Source organism: Selaginella moellendorffii, unplaced genomic scaffold (genome assembly GCF_000143415.4).
Source record: "Selaginella moellendorffii unplaced genomic scaffold, v1.0 SELMOscaffold_5, whole genome shotgun sequence".
NCBI classification, from domain to species: Eukaryota; Viridiplantae; Streptophyta; class Lycopodiopsida; order Selaginellales; family Selaginellaceae; genus Selaginella; species Selaginella moellendorffii.
The window spans coordinates 3,874,977-3,892,629 of record NW_003314266.1 but is presented as its reverse complement, the minus strand read 5'-3'; the positions used below and the strand labels follow the sequence as shown (position 1 = coordinate 3,892,629).

At 45.4% G+C, this 17,653-nt stretch overlaps 6 protein-coding genes and 1 long non-coding RNA gene across 9 annotated transcripts; all 7 read left to right on the top strand.

The window, feature by feature from the left end:
• Positions 1-194: 194 nt before the first annotated feature.
• LOC9633653 (11S globulin seed storage protein 2) lies at positions 195-3,481 on the top strand. Its single transcript, XM_024670094.1, has 5 exons — positions 195-538; positions 1,949-2,166; positions 2,246-2,436; positions 2,491-3,212; positions 3,316-3,481. Exons 1-5 carry the CDS (start codon positions 195-197, stop codon positions 3,479-3,481), a joined length of 1,641 nt encoding a protein of 546 aa, XP_024525862.1.
• Positions 3,482-3,848: 367 nt separating this feature from the next.
• LOC112344752 (probable leucine-rich repeat receptor-like protein kinase At5g49770) lies at positions 3,849-4,339 on the top strand. Its single transcript, XM_024670092.1, has 3 exons — positions 3,849-3,999; positions 4,069-4,192; positions 4,264-4,339. Exons 1-3 carry the CDS (start codon positions 3,885-3,887, stop codon positions 4,337-4,339), a joined length of 315 nt encoding a protein of 104 aa, XP_024525860.1. The 5' UTR covers positions 3,849-3,884.
• A 50-nt stretch (positions 4,340-4,389) lies between these two features.
• LOC112344647 lies at positions 4,390-4,734 on the top strand. The gene is made up of 3 exons (XR_002991788.1): positions 4,390-4,465; positions 4,526-4,597; positions 4,658-4,734. It is a non-coding gene; the product is annotated as an uncharacterized LOC112344647 (long non-coding RNA).
• A 13-nt stretch (positions 4,735-4,747) lies between these two features.
• On the top strand, positions 4,748-7,954 carry LOC9633652 (probable leucine-rich repeat receptor-like protein kinase At5g49770). 2 transcript variants are annotated; one of them, XM_024669787.1, is made up of 14 exons: positions 4,748-4,819; positions 4,870-4,941; positions 5,012-5,083; positions 5,156-5,227; positions 5,281-5,349; positions 5,402-5,476; positions 5,533-5,604; positions 5,662-5,790; positions 5,853-6,307; positions 6,372-6,518; positions 6,579-6,706; positions 6,783-7,002; positions 7,095-7,327; positions 7,381-7,954. In XM_024669787.1, coding segments are annotated over exons 1-14 (2,301 nt in total). In that variant the 5' UTR covers positions 4,748-4,817; the 3' UTR covers positions 7,936-7,954. The 2 variants fall into 2 exon arrangements, with proteins under 2 accessions (XP_024525555.1, XP_002965380.2); XM_002965334.2 differs by having other exon boundaries at positions 7,080-7,327.
• Positions 7,955-9,099: 1,145 nt separating this feature from the next.
• On the top strand, positions 9,100-10,636 carry LOC9633651 (flavonoid 3'-monooxygenase). The gene is made up of 2 exons (XM_002965333.1): positions 9,100-9,978; positions 10,040-10,636. Exons 1-2 carry the CDS (start codon positions 9,100-9,102, stop codon positions 10,634-10,636), a joined length of 1,476 nt encoding a protein of 491 aa, XP_002965379.1.
• Positions 10,637-10,681: 45 nt separating this feature from the next.
• Positions 10,682-13,140, top strand: LOC112344646 (pentatricopeptide repeat-containing protein At2g35030, mitochondrial-like). Its single transcript, XM_024669788.1, has one exon. The coding sequence runs from the start codon at positions 10,688-10,690 to the stop codon at positions 12,734-12,736; it is 2,049 nt and encodes a 682-aa protein (XP_024525556.1). The 5' UTR covers positions 10,682-10,687; the 3' UTR covers positions 12,737-13,140.
• Positions 13,141-15,128: 1,988 nt separating this feature from the next.
• LOC9659423 (serine/threonine-protein kinase BIK1) lies at positions 15,129-17,330 on the top strand. 2 transcript variants are annotated; one of them, XM_024669789.1, is made up of 10 exons: positions 15,129-15,400; positions 15,456-15,541; positions 15,590-15,711; positions 15,758-15,867; positions 15,917-16,207; positions 16,261-16,509; positions 16,558-16,777; positions 16,829-16,967; positions 17,023-17,169; positions 17,230-17,330. In XM_024669789.1, the coding sequence occupies exons 1-10, from the start codon at positions 15,241-15,243 to the stop codon at positions 17,305-17,307; spliced, it is 1,602 nt and encodes a 533-aa protein (XP_024525557.1). In that variant the 5' UTR covers positions 15,129-15,240; the 3' UTR covers positions 17,308-17,330. The 2 variants fall into 2 exon arrangements, with proteins under 2 accessions (XP_024525557.1, XP_002965378.2); XM_002965332.2 differs by having other exon boundaries at positions 16,829-16,976.
• Positions 17,331-17,653: the final 323 nt, after the last annotated feature.

Sequence of the window (17,653 nt, the reverse complement as noted above, 5' to 3'; positions counted from 1 at the left end):
CGAATTTTCAAGAAACGCGGAAGGTCGCATTACCACGTTATAACATTTCCTTGTGGCATTTTATCGAGCACCTTCCCGGTTTGGGTATAAGCATTGAGTTCCACAACTGTCCTTCCTTTTGTCTCATCAATCTCTTTGCATCTAGGAGCTGAGCATTGTGAGTAAACGTTTATCACGAAACTTCTCATATGGAGATGCGGCTGAAGGCACGAATATGGTTGAAAATTTTCTTGGCGCCAAATGTTTCACATGCGATCTTGGGAGGCGATCGGTGTTCTTCTACCCGGATCTCATCAAATCCTGCAGAGGTAGCAGAGGGCTGGCGCATCCACTCGCACAGGCACAGCCTCTATCTCCCTAATCTCTTAATGGCAAGTTGGCAGCCCCGAAGATTCGCAGCAGCTCTTCCACAGCATTATCTCATCTCTCGCAACATCATGCTCTCGTCGGTGACAGGAAACGAGCACTCGGATCAAGCCAAAAGTTTCTTTGAAGGACAAGTTGGACGTTCCTATGCCCAAGAATCATTCTGGGGCAAGTTCTTCGCCCGATAAAGGGAACCAGATCAAAGTTTTGGCCTTTAATCCTGGACATCTTGGTTATCCCAAACTTTTGGATTCGGTTCCTTTAGGAATGGCGATTTTGCAACATTGAATTGTGGGGAACTAAGAGCATGCTGGTGGATGGAGCCTTATTATCTCTTTATGACAGCATGCAAATTACATTTTTCTTGTTGACTGAGTTGGGCTAGCTAATTTGACTAACTCTTCTCAACATTCCATGGCATGTGGATTGAGAAGAAGTTCCGGTAGAACCCATTTAACCCTCTTGAGGCACTTGTATCAGCTGTCATTCCTGCATTAGGGACTTGTATCAGCAAGTAAAGCAATTTAAAACTGCTATGAATCTTAAGAAACATATATTCATAAAATCTTTTTAATAACTCACTAGTATGGAACTTGAGAGCCTCTTTACAGTCTACTTTGAAACTTGCTTAAACTCTCTCCCTTGATCAGCATCCAGTAAAGCTCCGTTCTCGCTGAAGAACTCACAGTCTACGTTAAACCATACATGATCAAGAGATTTCTCAGGTGTTCCCAATATTTTGGTATTAGAGAAATCTCCTCCTTTCTTGCAAGCGATCAGTCAATTCGATTCATGATGGAGAGCTTCGTGACACACAAATTTCGCATGTTCTCCCAGTGCTCACCCGGGAGTGAATCCCCATTCCGCAGTAAAGTTCTATAAGAGATATACTCCAACGAGAACGTAAGGCCTGGAAGAACTTTGAATGGTGAGGGGCTATCGTTTCGGCTGGAATTATTGCCCCACTACAATTGGAACCATTCCCAGCTTAAGATTTTCTCGAGAAGATTAGTGATCGATCTCATTGGGGATGGAGGCAACTACTGGCGAGTCCTCTTCGTCAGAACTTAAAAAATGTTTCTATGTCCTCTTATAACTTCCAGGTACAAAATTCGTGGCAACACAATTTAAACTGGACTTGCGAACGAATAATCTTACGATTTGCTTGATTTCACGCCCATATCGTTTGAGCTTCGAGCGGATTTCCTTTATGGAGAAAGTTAATCGAACTTAAAGGTGGTGACAAGAAACGTCGTAGATTGTGGACCGCGGCAAAATGTGACCGCTCTTCGCTGCTCTTACACATCTTGTGACTACCTAACTGGAAGCGGTGTTTTTCACCTGGAGTCTAGGATTTTGTCCATTTCTGCCGCGTGGCATACTGTGGTTGTGCCAAGTCTCTTACATGATTAACCCATGCATCCTATCTGCGGTATAAATACATTTATTTGAAACATACCATGCTGACTTGTTGTTCTTGAATTCTTCTAATAGAAGTTCTTTCTTCTCGTTGGATTCATCGAGATGGCAGCGAGATTTATAGTGGTTTTCCTGGTTTTGGCGATTGCTGCTGCTGTTGCAGCGATCCATTCGAGGATGTCAAGTGTTTCAAGGATTTAAAGCCCAAGGAGCCCAAGACTGTGTTCCGAGGAAATGGGGGAATGATCGAGATGTGGACAGGGGAATCATTTCCTGCCATGAAAGACGCCAGCATTGCCGCTGGAAGAATCACAATCAAGCCGGGAGCGTTTTTTATGCCGGCATACGTGGATATCCCGGCAATTAAAGTCGTAATCCAAGGTTTGATCCCCATTTTCCAAGGATTTTAGATTTTCGTGCATATATGTTTTTATCCATTGATGTTTGTAATGAAAACCAGGAAATGTGGATGCTGGAGTGATCAACCCAATGAATATGAACAACAAGGAGAACGTTTACAAGCTCGACAAAGGAGATGTTGTGGCTCTTCCTCCGGGTGTTGCAACATGGTGGCGAAATAATGGAGCCAGCGACGCGATTGTCATCTGTGTGGGAGATATGAAGCTCAACGTTGAGCGCATCTCAGAAAAGGTGACAATATATACTTGTTGAAATCCTTGCAAAAAGTTGACACTTTTGTTTTAGGTGTTCTTCTTGGCTGGAAACAAAGGCAAGGAGAAGGGTGGATCTGGAAGCGTTGTCCGGGGATTCAGCAGCAAGATCCTTTCTCAGGCTTGGGAGACTTCAGAAGGGGTTGTGAAAAAGATCCTTGAGAGTCAGCAAGTGAGTGGATTGGTCATGCCACCCAAATCTTCCAAATTCATGTCTGATCATCTTTCAAGGGATAACTCAGGCAGCCAAAGCCAAAACCAGAACCAGAGTTCATCGGGCCAGGACCAGGATCAGAACCGTCAAAGCCAAAACCCAGGCACTGGGCAAGATCAAGGCCAGAGCAAGAAGAATGCAGGTTTTGTCTACCACTATGCAGATGCCACTCCTGATTACCAGGTCAATCGAGGTGGCGAAGTTCGTGAGCTCAACAGCCTCAAGATGCCAATCCTTAAATACGTTGGGTTGGGTGCTGAATGTGTGCGATTGAGCAAGGTACCACCTTTATCTCCTTGTTATGATTTTTATTTTAATTTTCAGGGTGCAATGGTGGCTCCAAACTGGTTCCTCAATGGCCACCAATTTATCTACGTGCACACAGGAAACGGCAAGCTCCAAGTCGTGAATAGCTTTGGTGATCGGGCTCTCGACTTGGATCTCCAGGAGGGTTCCGTGGCTGTCATCCCCAAAACGTTCCCCTCGACCGCCATCGCTGGTCCTAATGGAATGGACTTTGTCTCCATTCTCACCACCCACACGTAAGTCGTCGTCCAAGCTCTCTTATTGTTTGTGTAATGCCTGGGATCATTCTAACAATCCTTGGCATTCTTTGCCTTTTTTGGATTGCTTGTTTCAACTCAGGCCAATTGTGTCGTTCTTGGCCGGGAACAATTCCGTCTATAGCGCCATGCCGCAAGACGTAGTGTCCACAGCGTTTAACATCGATCCTTCCATCGCCAAAACACTCCAGCAATCTGGAAGCACTAGCATGGTCATTGTGCCTCCCAAAACTAGCGGTCAGCCATGATCACAGCTGCAAACTTCAAGTCTTTGGACTTGAGCTTCCATCGCAATAAGAACCTATCAATAAAACAATGAGGATATTCGAGTATACTTTTGAAAGGGGGCATTTTAGGGTTCTATGATGCCCAGGGCGGGCATATCCGCTGGAATGGTGGTGCTAGGCGACAAGCGGCTCGCGGACAGTCCGAGGGAGATGGATGACCACTGCTGGATCGCCGGAGCAACAGGATCAAGAAGCGACCGCGTTGGGAATGCGCTGCTTGTGATCTGGTGAGCAAAACTTTTTTTGTTTTGGGCTAGTCTCAGCCTTTGTTCCCATCTCCTAGGCGCGACAAGGAGAAGAAGCAGAGGAGGAGGAGGAGGAGGAAGAAGAGGAATTGCTTCAAATGGTGTTACTCTAGTTTGAAATGAGCCAGCGATGGTGGGGATCGAAGCTTGCCACGGTCATTGCGTGGATTTTCGCGATTTTCTTACAGAGAGATGGGGGCTTTTTTGCTCGCGGGGATACGTTAGAGTCAGATTGTAAGTTTTCTTCTTCCTTTCCTTTTCTTCTTTCATCCTCTCTTTCTCAAAACTTTGTTTTGGTTCCAGTGGTCGCTATGCAAGACTTAAGACGAAGCATGAACATAGTGTTGAACTGGTATAATGGAGATCCCTGTGATTCCGAGTGGCAAGGAGTTGCTTGCGATGATAGGAAGACAAGAATTACTGGAATGTATGGGTACACCTTTCTCTTTTTTCTAGATGTACGCTAAGTTTTTCTCTCCTTTTTTTTTTCTTTTGTAGAGCACTGATCAACATGAGATTGAGCGGTAGCTTGCCATCATCTATAGGGAATCTAACGGGCCTCCAGTCCTTGTAAGTTTCGTGTAGACCGGAACTTGATGGCATCATATTTTTCTCTTCTATGCAGGGACTTGTCGCTGAATCAAAACTTGAGGGGTCCAATCCCCTCTTCTGTTGGATTTCTCGTCAATCTCGTCAGACTGTAAGTGATCTGCTCGATGTTTTCGAAAAGATAAAATCAAGTACATGTAAACTTTGGTAGGAGTCTGCAAAACTGTGGCTTCAACGGGAGTATTCCTAGAGAAATTGGCAGTCTTTCGGCCCTCTCGTTCCTGTAAGTCAAGATCTCATTTCTTTTTGGTATCTAAAAAGACTTGTGGACTTATGTTTCTAGAGCTTTGAACGGAAACTTTCTGAGCGGAAGGATTCCCCCAACTATTGGCCTGCTCCAGTCTCTCGATTGGTGCGATCTATCAAACAATGCTCTTGATGGAGAGCTCCCGGTTAGCTCGTTTGGTGACACGGGCTTTGACAACCTGACAGTGTTAAGACACATGTACGTCTTTGCTACGACTTTGTAACATATAGCTGAATTATTTTCTTCAGGCATCTCAACAACAACAATCTTTCTGGTGCCATCCCGGCTGCGCTGTCTACAATGCCAAAACTATTTCACTTGTGCGTCTTTGTTAGATTTTGCGAGTCACCAGCTGCTCATGATATTTTATTCTTTTCGTCTTCCTGACAGGCTGCTGGACAACAATAACTTTTCAGGAGCCATACCTCCAGAAATCGGCAATTTGCCACAGCTGAGAATCTTGTGAGAGTTCTCTCTTTTATTTTTCTTTCTCTATAGAGTTCATGAGCTGCATATTCTAACTTTTATCAACAGGAGACTCGATAACAATAAACTTGAGGGTCCTGTACCTGAAACCATCAGCCGCATGGCTTTACTCCTTGAGCTGTATGATCCTTCTGATTTCTGACTGTCTTATGCTAAGTGGTGTATATTTGCAGACATTTGACTAATAATCCGCTCAATGGGAGCTTGCCAGACTTGTCTGCTGTTCAGAACCTACAGCTCATGTAAGTTTCTAAAATCTTTTGTGTTCTCTCTTCTGAAAAGCCGGTTTTACAGTCGATCAGGCTATGTGAACTTTAGCCCGTCAGAAATACCACTGTGGTTGCTCAACATGGCAAAACTTAAAACACTGTATGTCTGGAGTTGCGTAGAATTTGCTAAATCAGCGCCTTTTTATCGTGATGTAGGGAATTTTTCAAGGGAAACCTTGTCGGGCAGATTCCGGAGGAGCTATTCAGTCTTCCAAACCTTGAGGCAGCGTAAGAATTTTAAAGCCAGGCATTATCTCTTGTTCCCTTGACATGATTAACTTGCAGTTTTTTGGATGAGAACCGTTTGAATGGCTCCATCGACTTTAGCACTGCAAGCCGGTCACTGGAACTGGTTTCGCTGGAAGATAATGAGATTTCTAGCGTAACATCTGTGCCAAGTCCTTTGACGATCAGGTAAGTGTGCATTTTTCTTTAGAACTGCATTTGGCTGAGATACGTTTCTTGTGCCTATATAGGCTTTCAGGAAATCCTGTTTGCAGCAATAACAATCCTGACAAGTTTTGTTCGAGCAATGGGAGAATATGGAACCCTTCAGTCAATCGATGCAATATAATGTGCGACGATCAGAAAACTTTGCAACCAGCTACGTGCTCCTGCGCGTATCCACTAATATGCACGATACAGTTCATTACTCCACCCTTCTCAGCAATAACGGTGGACAGGATTGACAACGTTACGGGGCAGCTTTCCTTGGCGCTCAACATTTCTCGGGGCCAGATATGGATTGGAAGTGCAGACTTCACGTCCAATCATCGCCTTGTCATGAACATCCTTTTCTTTCCGCCCGGCAAGAATGTCTACTTGGACCAAAGCTTGGTGTCGAAGATTATTCTCTTGCTGAGCATACAGAGGGTCAGCGTGCCTGAGTTTGGGCCTATGTTGCTCACAAACGCAAACCAGCCACAAACAAGTATGTTTTTCTTTTACGTGTGTTCTTGTTTCGAATGCTAATGCTTTTCTCGTAAAATTTTCAGCACCTCCGGTGGCAGCCAAACAAACTAAGTTTATGTTTATTGTCACGTTGTGCGTCTGCGTCGGAGTTTCAGCTGCGATAGCGGGTCTCTGTATCGTTCTTCTCGTTGTAAGGAGAAAACGGACTAGGAGCCCAAGCCACGATTATGGTGAGTGATGAAGAAAGTTGACTTTCTCAATTTTCTTTTTTATCATTCTTGTAAAAGCAGGTTTCAGCAGCATTGGGGAGATTGCTCCCAAGTTCAAAGGATGCAAATGGTTTACTCTGGATGACCTTAAGAAGGCAAGTGATAACTTCTCAAGTAACCACTTGATTGGTGTCGGTGGCTATGGCAAGGTACGGGGCCTTCTTTTCTTACAAAATGCGTGGTAGTGGTTTGCATGACATTAAAATGGGAGAAAAATTGCCACAGGTATATAAAGGACAGCTTCACACAGGAGAATTAGTGGCAATCAAGCGAGCCGAGAAAGAATCCTTACAAGGCCTTGAAGAATTCCGAACCGAGATCGAGCTTTTTTCACGCTTGCACCACAAGAATCTGGTGAACCTCATCGGCTTTTGTACAGACGATGGACAACAGATGCTCGTGTACGAGTTCATGCCCAACCGGACTTTAAGAGACCATCTCTATGGTAAGCGTTGTTTATCTTCCTTTTTCCTCGCTTTGATTTTCTTGGTTGCGAACAAGTGGTATAAAGTGACAAGACAGCCTCTAATACTGCAGAGCAAGCTCTCAACTGGAAGACACGTCTCTCCATCGCACTCGGCTCTGCAAAAGGGCTGGAATACCTTCACGAGCTGGCGGATCCCCCCATTATCCACAGAGACGTCAAATCCTCCAACATTTTACTGGACGAGAACTTGGTGGCTAAAGTTGCGGACTTGGGCCTCTCAAAGCTGGCGCCAACTTGCAGTGACGAAAAGACATATAGCAGTGTCCAAGTGAAGGGAACTCTGGTACGTCTTCTTTCCCTCTCGAGCTTGACAAGAGCCTGAAAAAGAAATGGCAGGGGTACCTGGATCCGGAGTACTATGCTTATCACCAGCTATCAGCCAAGAGCGATGTTTACAGCTTTGGAGTGGTGCTCATAGAGATCATCACCGGGAAGCAGCCGATTGACAATGGCAGTTTCATCGTCAAAGAGATCAAGGAATCGGTTGCCTGGGGTGGTGTCGCTTCGCTGCTCTCGTTTGTGGACAAGCGACTCCTGGACAAGACGACTGTAGAACAGGTGAAGAAGTACTTCCGGCTGGCACTGCAGTGCGTGGAGGACTCCGGCCAGGACAGACCGAAGATGAACGAGGTGGTGAAGAAGCTTGAGGAGATAATCAAGTTGCAAGAGGTGCATGGCTCCAGTGATCACCAACAAAATCACCAACAAAACGGTGACAGTAACGAGAAGGAGACCACCGGAGAGAGCAGCTTTGACGTTGGAGCTTTGAATCCAGAGCTTTACGCTTGGTCCAGTGATGACGCGGAAGATCCAACTTTCCAAGCTTTCGGTTTTACTGCAGCAGGGGAGAGGCAAGCCGGATTGGACCACCGATGTACAGTAGACGATTGAAAAGAAGGGCTCTATAGTTTGAAAGATTGCTATTTGAGCCGTCACCACCGAGCTCGATGCTTGGGGGTATTTCTTTGTTTGTGCCTTGAACGTAAGCTCCCAGAATATGCTAGAATATTAATTTTCCACCTTTATAAAATGATTTTTTATATAACTCCTACATTTAACTGGTCATTTAAATTTGCCACCTGTAATACAATAATATTTTATGATATCAACAACAAAACATAATCTAAGGACTATATAAGGATGTTTTTGATAAGACAAAACTTTGCTCATGATTCTTGTCCATGAAAAGTATGCTGTTGTAAAGCTAGTTTTGATCTCTACATTTGCAATCGGTCATCAACCTCCCAGAGTGACACCCCTTCTGGTTTGCATAACTTTTGCGTGCGTTCGCCTGAAGCTGGGCTCGCTCCCAAAAAAATCTGGAAGTAAGGAGTGACCACCTTGATTGCCCTCTAAAATCCACGCGTAGAATCTTCTAAGAAAAAATCCGATTTATGGTCTGTGCAGTCGCCCCAGGATTCACACTGTAGCCCATGAAACGAGCCTAGAGCATCTCGCGTCGGCCAAGGCACAGGATCACGATGATCACGACCTACAGTTAAGCTGGAAACTTAGTCCTTGTACGTGTAACGTTTGCGTATATCCCTACACAGCGTCACAACGTTCGTCTTGTCCATTGGGTTCATCACTATCGACGTATGCCGGCATAAAAAAGACTCGGCTTCATACTGATTCTTCCAGCGGCAATGCTGGCGTCTTCATGGTCACCCATCCCGAACACACTTTTGAGCTCCCTGGGCTTCAAATCCTTGAAACACTTTGAATGGTCACTCTATAGACCATTCAAAGAGAAGAAAGAACTTTTATTCAAAGAATTCTCGAACTTGTAAGGAGTCCGCAGAAATAACTGCATGTAAGAGACGTGGCACAATCGCAGTACGCCATGCGTCCGAAATGGACAAAATCAGACTCCTCAAAACGTTTTGTTGACCACTGACTTTCTCCCGAAAGGAAACTGCTCACGAAGCTCGTAAGAACGTTCTTGATGTATTCGAGTTTAATTTGCATGCCGCTAAGTTTGAACGTGGAAACTATAAGAGGCCACCTTAAGGGGAGCTTGTAGAAGCAGTCATTTCTCGAGTATATTACCACAAAATGGCGACCATCTTTGGTGGAGTTCTCGTGTTCTTGGTGCTTTTTTTCCTGACGAAGAGATTGAGTTTTACTCGCCAGCGATTGCCTCCATCCCCACTGAGCCTACCTTTGATCGGCCATCTCCATCTCTTAACAAGAATGGCTCACCAATCTCTCCAGGTTCTCTCGAATAAATATGGCCCAATTCTCTATCTCAAGCTGGGAATGGTTCCAACTATAGTGGTGAGCAGCCCCGATATGGCGAGAGAGATTCTCAAGACACACGATGCAAAGTTTTCTTCCAGGCCTTACTTTCTCGTTGGAGAGTATTTCTCATATGGTTACTGCGGAATGGGATTCACTTCTGGTGGTGAGCACTGGAAGAACTTGCGAAAGTTGTGTGCCACGGAGCTCTTCACCATAAATCGAATTGACTCGTTTGAATGGGTGAGAAAGGAGGAGATTTCTCGAATGATATCAACTATTGAGAATACGACTGGCGTGATCAATATGAGAAATCTCCTGATCACGTATGGTTTTAACGTTATGACTGAGACTGTGATGAGCAAGAGATTCTTCTGCGAGAACGGAGCTTTGCTGGATGCTGATCAAGCCAGAGAATTCAAGAAGGTCTCAATCGAGACTGTAGAGATGGCTCTCAAGTTTCATATTAGTGAGTTTGTCCCGTCTTATTTGAGGTGGATCGACTGGAACATTCCAAAGGTGAAAATTCTCCAAGCAAAGTCAGACAAGTTTATGCAGCAAATTGTCCAAGAGCACAAGAGAAGCAAAAACTCGAGAAAGACCAAAGATTTTATGGATGTTTTGCTGGAAAGCTTCACAGATTCATCAAACAAGCAGTCACTTAAAGCTGAGAACACGGTCAAAGCACTCACAATGGTATGATTAAAGTTTCTCGAGCTTATTAAGTTAATATTATCCTCCTTTCTTGTTATCTCAGGAATTACTTGCTGGAGGAACAGATACAAGTGCCTCGAGCATTGAATGGGCACTCATGGAACTTCTTCTCAATCCACACACCATGGTTAAAGCCCGAGAAGAGCTAGTCAAATTCGTTGACTTGACCAACTCTACAGTCAACGAGGGTGATCTTCCGAAGTTAACTTATTTGAACGCTGTGATCAAAGAAACAATGAGGCTCCATCCACCAGCACCACTCTTGGTTCCCCACAAGTCAACTGTAGAATGCAAAATCGCAGGCTTTGACATTCCTAAAGGAACCACAACCATTGTCAACTTATATGCCATTGGAAGAGATCCAAATGTGTGGGAGAATCCAACAAAGTTTTGTCCCGAGAGATTCCTTGGAGACTCCAGGATTGACGTCAAAGGACAAAACTTTGAGCTCATTCCCTTTGGATCCGGGCGAAGAACTTGCCCCGGGATGATCCTTGGCCTTAGGAACGTCCAGCTCGTACTAGCAAATTTGATCCATCGTTTTGAGTGGGCGCTCATCCCGGGGCGAGAGTATGGAGTTGAAGAAACCACTGGGACTGTGAACTGGGCGAAAACTCCGCTAGAAGTGCTAAAGCGCTAATATGCTATTTACGAAATAATGTTATGAAAATTTTCTGGCGCCAAATGTTTCATGTGTGTCTCCTCCGGCGATCTCGCGAGGCGATCGGTGTTCTTCTACGCGGATCTCGTCAAATCCTGCACGAAATCGAGGGATCTTGCAGAGGGCCGGCGCATCCACTCGCGGATTCTCCACAGCGATCATAGGCGCAGCCTCTACCTCGCCAATCTCTTGCTCGACATGTATGGCAAGTGTGGCAGCCTCGAAGATGCGCAGCAGCTCTTCCACAGCATTCGCAGCCCAAATCTCATCTCTCACAACATCATGCTCGCGTCGTTAGCACGAAACGGGTGCTTGGATCAAGCCAAGAGTTTCTTCGAATCCATGGCTCATCCCAACGAAGTCTCGTGCACAACAATGATAAACGCTTACTCACAGAATGGTCAGCTCCAAAACGCAAAGCTAACCTTTGATGGAATGAAAGGAAGAAAAGTTGTATCGTGGAGCTCAATGCTTTACGCATATTCCCAAAGCGGGCATTTGGAGGAGGCCAAGACTACGTTTGATAAGATGCCGCAAGGAAACGTTATAACGTGGTCAACGTTAATGCAAGCCTACGCGTTTTCTGGAGATGTTGAAAAGTCAAAGAAAGTGTTTGATAAAATGCCGGAGCCTAATGTCGTCTCTTGGACTACTATGCTCCAAACTTATGCCCATTCTGGGCATTTAGAGCTTGCAAAGTTAACTTTTGAAAGAATGCCTGAAAGAAACGAAGTGTCTTGGAACGCTTTAGCGGCCGCGTATGGAGAAAAAGGTGATGCAAAACGGTCAAAGGAGATGTTTGTGAGAATGGCAAAGTGGGATTTGATATCTTGGGCGAGCTTCTTGCACGCTCTTGCCGAGAATGGCGATTTGGAGCAAGCAAAATTGGTGTTTGACGTGATGCCACAGCGAAGTGTCATGTCGTGGACGTCTCTAATGCTGGCTTACGGGAAGAACGCGAGGATTCTAGAAGCGAAAGCGATGCTCGATCGAATGAGCAAGCACAGCACCATGTCGTGGAACACAATGCTGATTGCCTACGCTCAAAATGGTTGCCTAGAAAAAGCAAGAGAGATGTTTGATCGTTGTCTAGAGAAGAACACAGTCTCATGGAATGCGATGGTCACGGCCTACACTCAAGCTGGAAACTTAGTCCTCGCAAGAGAACTGTTTGCTGCGATGCCAAACCGGTGTAACGTGTCGTGGACTTCTCTCGTCCGGGGCTACATCCAAAATGGTCGTTTGGAAGAAGCGAAGTTTGTCTTTGAGAAAATGCCCAGCGTGGATTCCATGGCTTGCAATACAATTCTGGGAGCTTACGCTCAAGTTGGTCACGTCCAAGGCACCGAGCAGGTGTTTCAAAAAATCCCCGAGAAGAATCACGTAGCGTGGAGCTCGCTGGTGGCCGCTCACGCTCACGCCGGACATGCAAGAGCCGCCTTAGCGAGCTTTCAAACTATGGAGCTCGAAGGCCTGGAAGTCGATGAGATATCTTTTATTTGCGTTCTCTATGGTTGCAGCCATGGTGGATTGCTAGAGCAAGGCTGGGAGCTCTTCACGTCGATGAGCAGTGACCACGGGATCCAGCCTCTCAAAGATCACTACTGGCTGATGATCGATCTCCTGGGACGGTCTGGAAAGCTCGGAGCTGCGCTAGAGCTCGTCGAAACCATGCCTTATCGTCCAGACTTTGCGGCCTGGGGGAGCTTGCTGGGAGCTTGCAAGATCCATCTCGACGTGAAACGAGCATCGTACGCGGCCGAGAAAGTCCTGGAGCTCGAGCCAAGCAATGGAGGAACTTACGTTCTTCTCTCCAACATCTTTGGAAAGCTTGGGATGCACGACGAGGCCGAGAGAGTGAGAGGATTGATGAACGAACGAGGCGTGAAGAAGCAAGCTGGAGAGAGCTTGCTGAGGCTGGAGGATGGATCCGTGCACAGGTTTGTGAGTGGTGATCGTTCGCATCATCCTCGATTCGAGAAGATAATCCGACTTAACTCGCTTCTAAAGGACGCATGCTACGATCCAGATACCAAGGAAGTTCTAGAAGATGAATTCGATCTCTTATCTACGCAATGAGGCAGCTCATAGTCGATGAAGAACTTGCGAGAACTTCTGCGGTGAGATCGGATCCATCAACTGGATCATCAACTTAGAGTATTATATTATCGAGTTGTGCTAGTTTCCTTCGTATTTTACAAGCATGGAAAAAAGTTTCGCTAGAAACTTGACAACAGTCACAAAGACATGATGAGACTGTGAAGCTCTTATAAGATTAAACTCTTGGCCTTGTGTATCCTTGTCTTGGTCGCCAATTTCTTCCATGTAGTCTTCGTGATTTTGCTGCTCCCACAGGCGTCTCTTCTCCAGGATTTGTTCGGGCGTGAACAAAACTTTCCACTTCTCAATTCCCTTCCTTCGTCTCGCCATTAGTTCTTCCACAGTAAAGTAGCCTTCCATCTTTCCTTTAATCAAACCACAATCGTAACATATATATAGCAGGAAATGTCGAGTTTATCCTTTTCCAAAAAAAGGTTCGAGTTCATCCTTTTGCATGGATATCCATTTAAAAGTGATTATGATTTTTGAATTAGCGGCTCAGATCCAAAACCGTCCTTTGTAGCATACGTGGCAGGATCTTTACCGCATGTTCAAACGAGTATATACTTTTCTCGAAAACATTAGAACGTATCGAGTCAATGTGGCCACCGACCAAGATCATGGAAATTGGAAAACAAGTGGAAGACGAGGAGGAGGAAGAAACAGCGCTGGATAAGGTCTCAGCATTCCTTGGTGAGAATCGCTTAGCAACTGGCATAGCATTGCTAGCCAGCATCATAATCTTACACAAGACCATCCTCTTCTTCCTCCCCCTCTTTCTCTCCACCGCCATTTGCGTGCTCGCACTGTCCAGGATATGGATGATCCTGGAGCACAGCCCAGTCCCAGAGGCTCCGCAACTAGGCGCCGATGATGATCAAACCCAATCGCATCCAGGAGCCCAGCACCTCGATCATCGAACGAGTATGAGTCTGTGCAGAGCTCTCGCGATGGAGCTCTTGGGTTTGGCTGCTAATGCCGCGAGTCGCCACGGTGATGCTGTTCGCGAGTCGCTCAAGAGGGCGAGAGAAGTTCTGGAGGGCCTCCAGGAATTGAGCGCTTGCTGCTTCCAGGAGATCGACTCGAGGCTGCCCGACAGGCGATGGTTTGCGGCAAAGGCACAGGGCTTTGGCGAGATTCTTGGGGTCGATCTTAGCTCCGCGATCGGCTTGTTACAGGATTTAGTCACGGAGGATACTGTTTTAGAGGATGAGCGACAGATTTTTCCTGGAACACGGGCGCATCATAACGGTAAAGTGACGCGTCATGACACGTCAGAATAGCGTTAGTGACGTGTCTGGCCAGCATAGCAACGCGGGAAGAGGAAGCTTCACGCTCTTTTCTTCTTCAGAGGCTTAGGTCTCTGGGTCTATCGATCGGTCCTGCTCGCACAGAGCTCGATCGAGCTGGGCGGGATCGAGACTTCGATCGATGGAGTTCTTCGACGGCGCCAGGAAGGTGAAGCTAAGCAATTGCCACGGCAAGTTCCTGTGGGCGGACGATGACAAGCGCGGGGTGTCCCAGAGCCGCAAGAGCGACAGTGAGAATGCGATCTGGGAGGTGAGACGCGTGATGATGGGCGATGGGGAGAGGATTCGCCTGAGGAGCTGCTACAATTGCTATCTCACTGGATCGCGCACCCCTTTTCTGCTGGGAATGACGGGCAAGAAGGTGATCCAGACCAATCCCACCAAATCGGACGATCTCTGCGACTGGAAGCCCGAGGAGATTGTGCCCAATCGATTGATCGCGCTGCGGACGCGCGATGGATCGCTCCTGCGAGGCAACGGGGGCACACCGCCATGGAGGAACAGCGATGTGCCACTTGTCGCGGGCACATTGGATGTTTTCTGGGCTGTCCACGTGGTCGAGTGAGCGTCGTTAGATATAGTTTCCACGTGGCTAAATCGTAAAATATTCTAAAAGAATATCCAAGCATGATTTTAGGATTGACCAAATCTTGACGAAAAGGTTTCGTTTAGTTTACGTCTTCACATTCTCATCTTATTGTTGAGTCTTTTGTGAAGGACTATATATTGAGCTATAGTGTTGCATTGTCTTCACTGTTGTCAAGTTTTTCTATGTAAGAGTTATTTATTCAAGTTTGAAGGAAACTTTGAGCGTGTGTGCGATTCCAACAAGGAGAGAGTCCTTGGCTCTTGAGTGTTAGTGCTCTGAATGATGCTCTCAAGTCTTTGTGGTATATTCACACTGTTTTTTCTAAGATAATCTGTTTTTTTTCTTGGCTTTAGCCTCAAGTCACAAAGATTTGTGCTCCTAACTTTTGCAATGATGAAAGCATGGAAAAGATCTTCAAGTTCTAGCAATCTTTCACTCTTCCTCTCCATTTGTAGAGCTACATTTTCAGATCAAGAGAGAAAATCCTCGATTCTGCCGGCAGGTGTCTTGGCTTGGCCTGCATTTTGGACGGTGTCAACGAAGAAGGCGACGAAAGAGTAGTGAATCTTTCCATAATCGAAAAAATGGGATCTAAAAGGTTGAAGCAGTTTCTCAATTCGAGTGCTAGAATCTTGGTGGCTGTTAAGGAAACTGGCGAGATTCATGGAATTCTCAAGCTCTTGTTATCCAAGTTTGCACAGAGGAAAGATCACATCACTTTCTTGCATGTGTTTCAAAGCTCAGGTAAATAATTTCACTCAAGTTTCAAGTGCCTCTTATTTCTTCAAAGCTACTACAGAGGACTTGCAAAGGTATCAAGCTGGATTATCTTTCGACAGGGCCATTTGTCAAGCTTTGCTTGACATTCATTTGAGAACTCCAAAGGTTTGAGTTTTACATGTGAATTTCTATTGATGCATTTGTAAAAAACAGGTGACTGTTTCATCAGTAGTAGTCCAGAGCTCAGATATTTGCAATGGAATCGTTCAAGAGGCCAGAAAAATCAAAGCAACATTGGTTGTTCTTGGGAATTCGCAAAGGCAATTTATTTCCAGGTTTGTTTTCGGTTTACATCATAAAAATCTGTGGTTCTTTGTTCAGGACCATGAGCAAAATTGGAAAAACTTGTGTAAGAAATTTACCTTCCTACTGTTCTGTCATGGTCGTTCGCAAGGGAAAAGTGATGCAAGTCAAATCTGGTTGTGCTAATTGTGAGTATAGATATCGTTTGCTTCTCTTGTTAATGATTTTGTTTTAAAGGCAAAGATCACACACTAAAATCCTTACTTCAAAAGGAGAATAAGTTGGAAAAGGAAGAGAGCCAAAACTCAAGACGGAGTAGCGGAGCATCATCAAGCTCATGTTCTATGGAAACAGTCTTGAGTTTCTCAGCTGATATAAGTTCTGATTTATCATGGTCCTCAGAATCAGGCTCACCCACCACGGTGCTTAAAGACCGAACTCTCTCAAGAAATCCAAAATCAGAAAATGTATCTGTCAAAGAATTCTCATACGAGGAGTTGCTCCAAGCCACTGGACACTTTGCAATGGGTAACCAAATTATTTATATTCGATATTTTCCAAAACTATTTTTATCTTTCCAGAAAACTTGGTTGGAAGTGGGGGTTGTTCTCATGTTTACAAGGCAACTCTTCAACATGGAACCATTGTTGCGGTGAAACATTTGCTAAATAGCAACTCCGGTCAACGAGAATTCTCAAGAGAAATCAAGTTCATATCTTACATTCGTCACCAGAACCTGGTATCGCTTATTGGCTTCTGTTCTGAAGGAACACACAGGCTGCTGGTCTACAAGTTTTTGCAAAATGGGAGCCTTCAAGATCATCTTTATGGTCAGTTATTTCCTTTTCTTTTTTTCATTTTTATAATATGTTTTCCAGGTAAAAGAAAGGTATTAAGCTGGAAAAAGAGACAAAAAGTAGCACTTGGAGCTGGAAGAGGCCTTCACCACCTTCATAATCTTGCTCCTCATCATATAATCCATCAAGATGTGAAGAGTTCCAACATATTGCTCTCTCATGACTTTGATGCACAAATCTCAGATTTTGGCTTTGCAAGATGGAGTAACGAGGCAACCAGTGGACTCGTTGGAACTTTTGGGTAAGATTTTCTTTACAAACTCGCTTACTGTAAATGTGTGAATGCTCGTAGTTATATGGCTCCAGAGTACATGGTTCATGGATATGGCAATGAAAAAACGGATGTTCATGCATTTGGAGTGGTGCTCTTAGAGCTAATTTCTGGAAGAGCTCCCATTGATTTCACACTTACATCAAAAGAGCAAAGCTTGGTACATTGGGTATGGATCTTTCACAGGTGATAATCGATGATAACTTGTTAAACAGGCACATTTTCTTGAGAAAACCGGTGCTACTCATGAGCTGGTGGATCCAAATTTGACAATTCTCAATGCCCATGAGATGAGAAGAATGATGTACACAGCATTTTTGTGTGTGCGAAGAGCGCCAGATGAAAGGCCCAACATGGAACGAGTAAGAACTTAGAAATCTCCATCAATGGCATTTCTTATGCAAGTTTCTTAACTTTCTCAGGTGGTAAATTTGCTGGATGCTAAAATGGATTGCAGAGAACCTTTGCTCTCGAGATATCAAAACTCGACTTCATATTAAATGAAAATTGATCGCACCATAAATCAGAAGATAATCAGTTAATAATTTGCGTGGCGGACACTCCGTACGATGTAGGGAAAAACTGCCCTAACGCCCTGATAGCCAGAGATGGGATTGCGGCACAGCGGCGGATTGATCGGTCTGGGCTAGGTTCTTGATCGGATCGACAGGATTTCCAGCACAGTGCTGGGACTAAGCTTGAGTGTCCGGAGCTTTGTGGGGTTTTGCGAGCGGCTTCTGCCGATTCTAGAGCAATTAGATACCGGCCAGGACGGGGAATTGCCAGTGGCACTGGCGACGGCGCTGGTTAGCAGGGCCGAGTCGGTTCTAGAGGCTTACAAGGAGG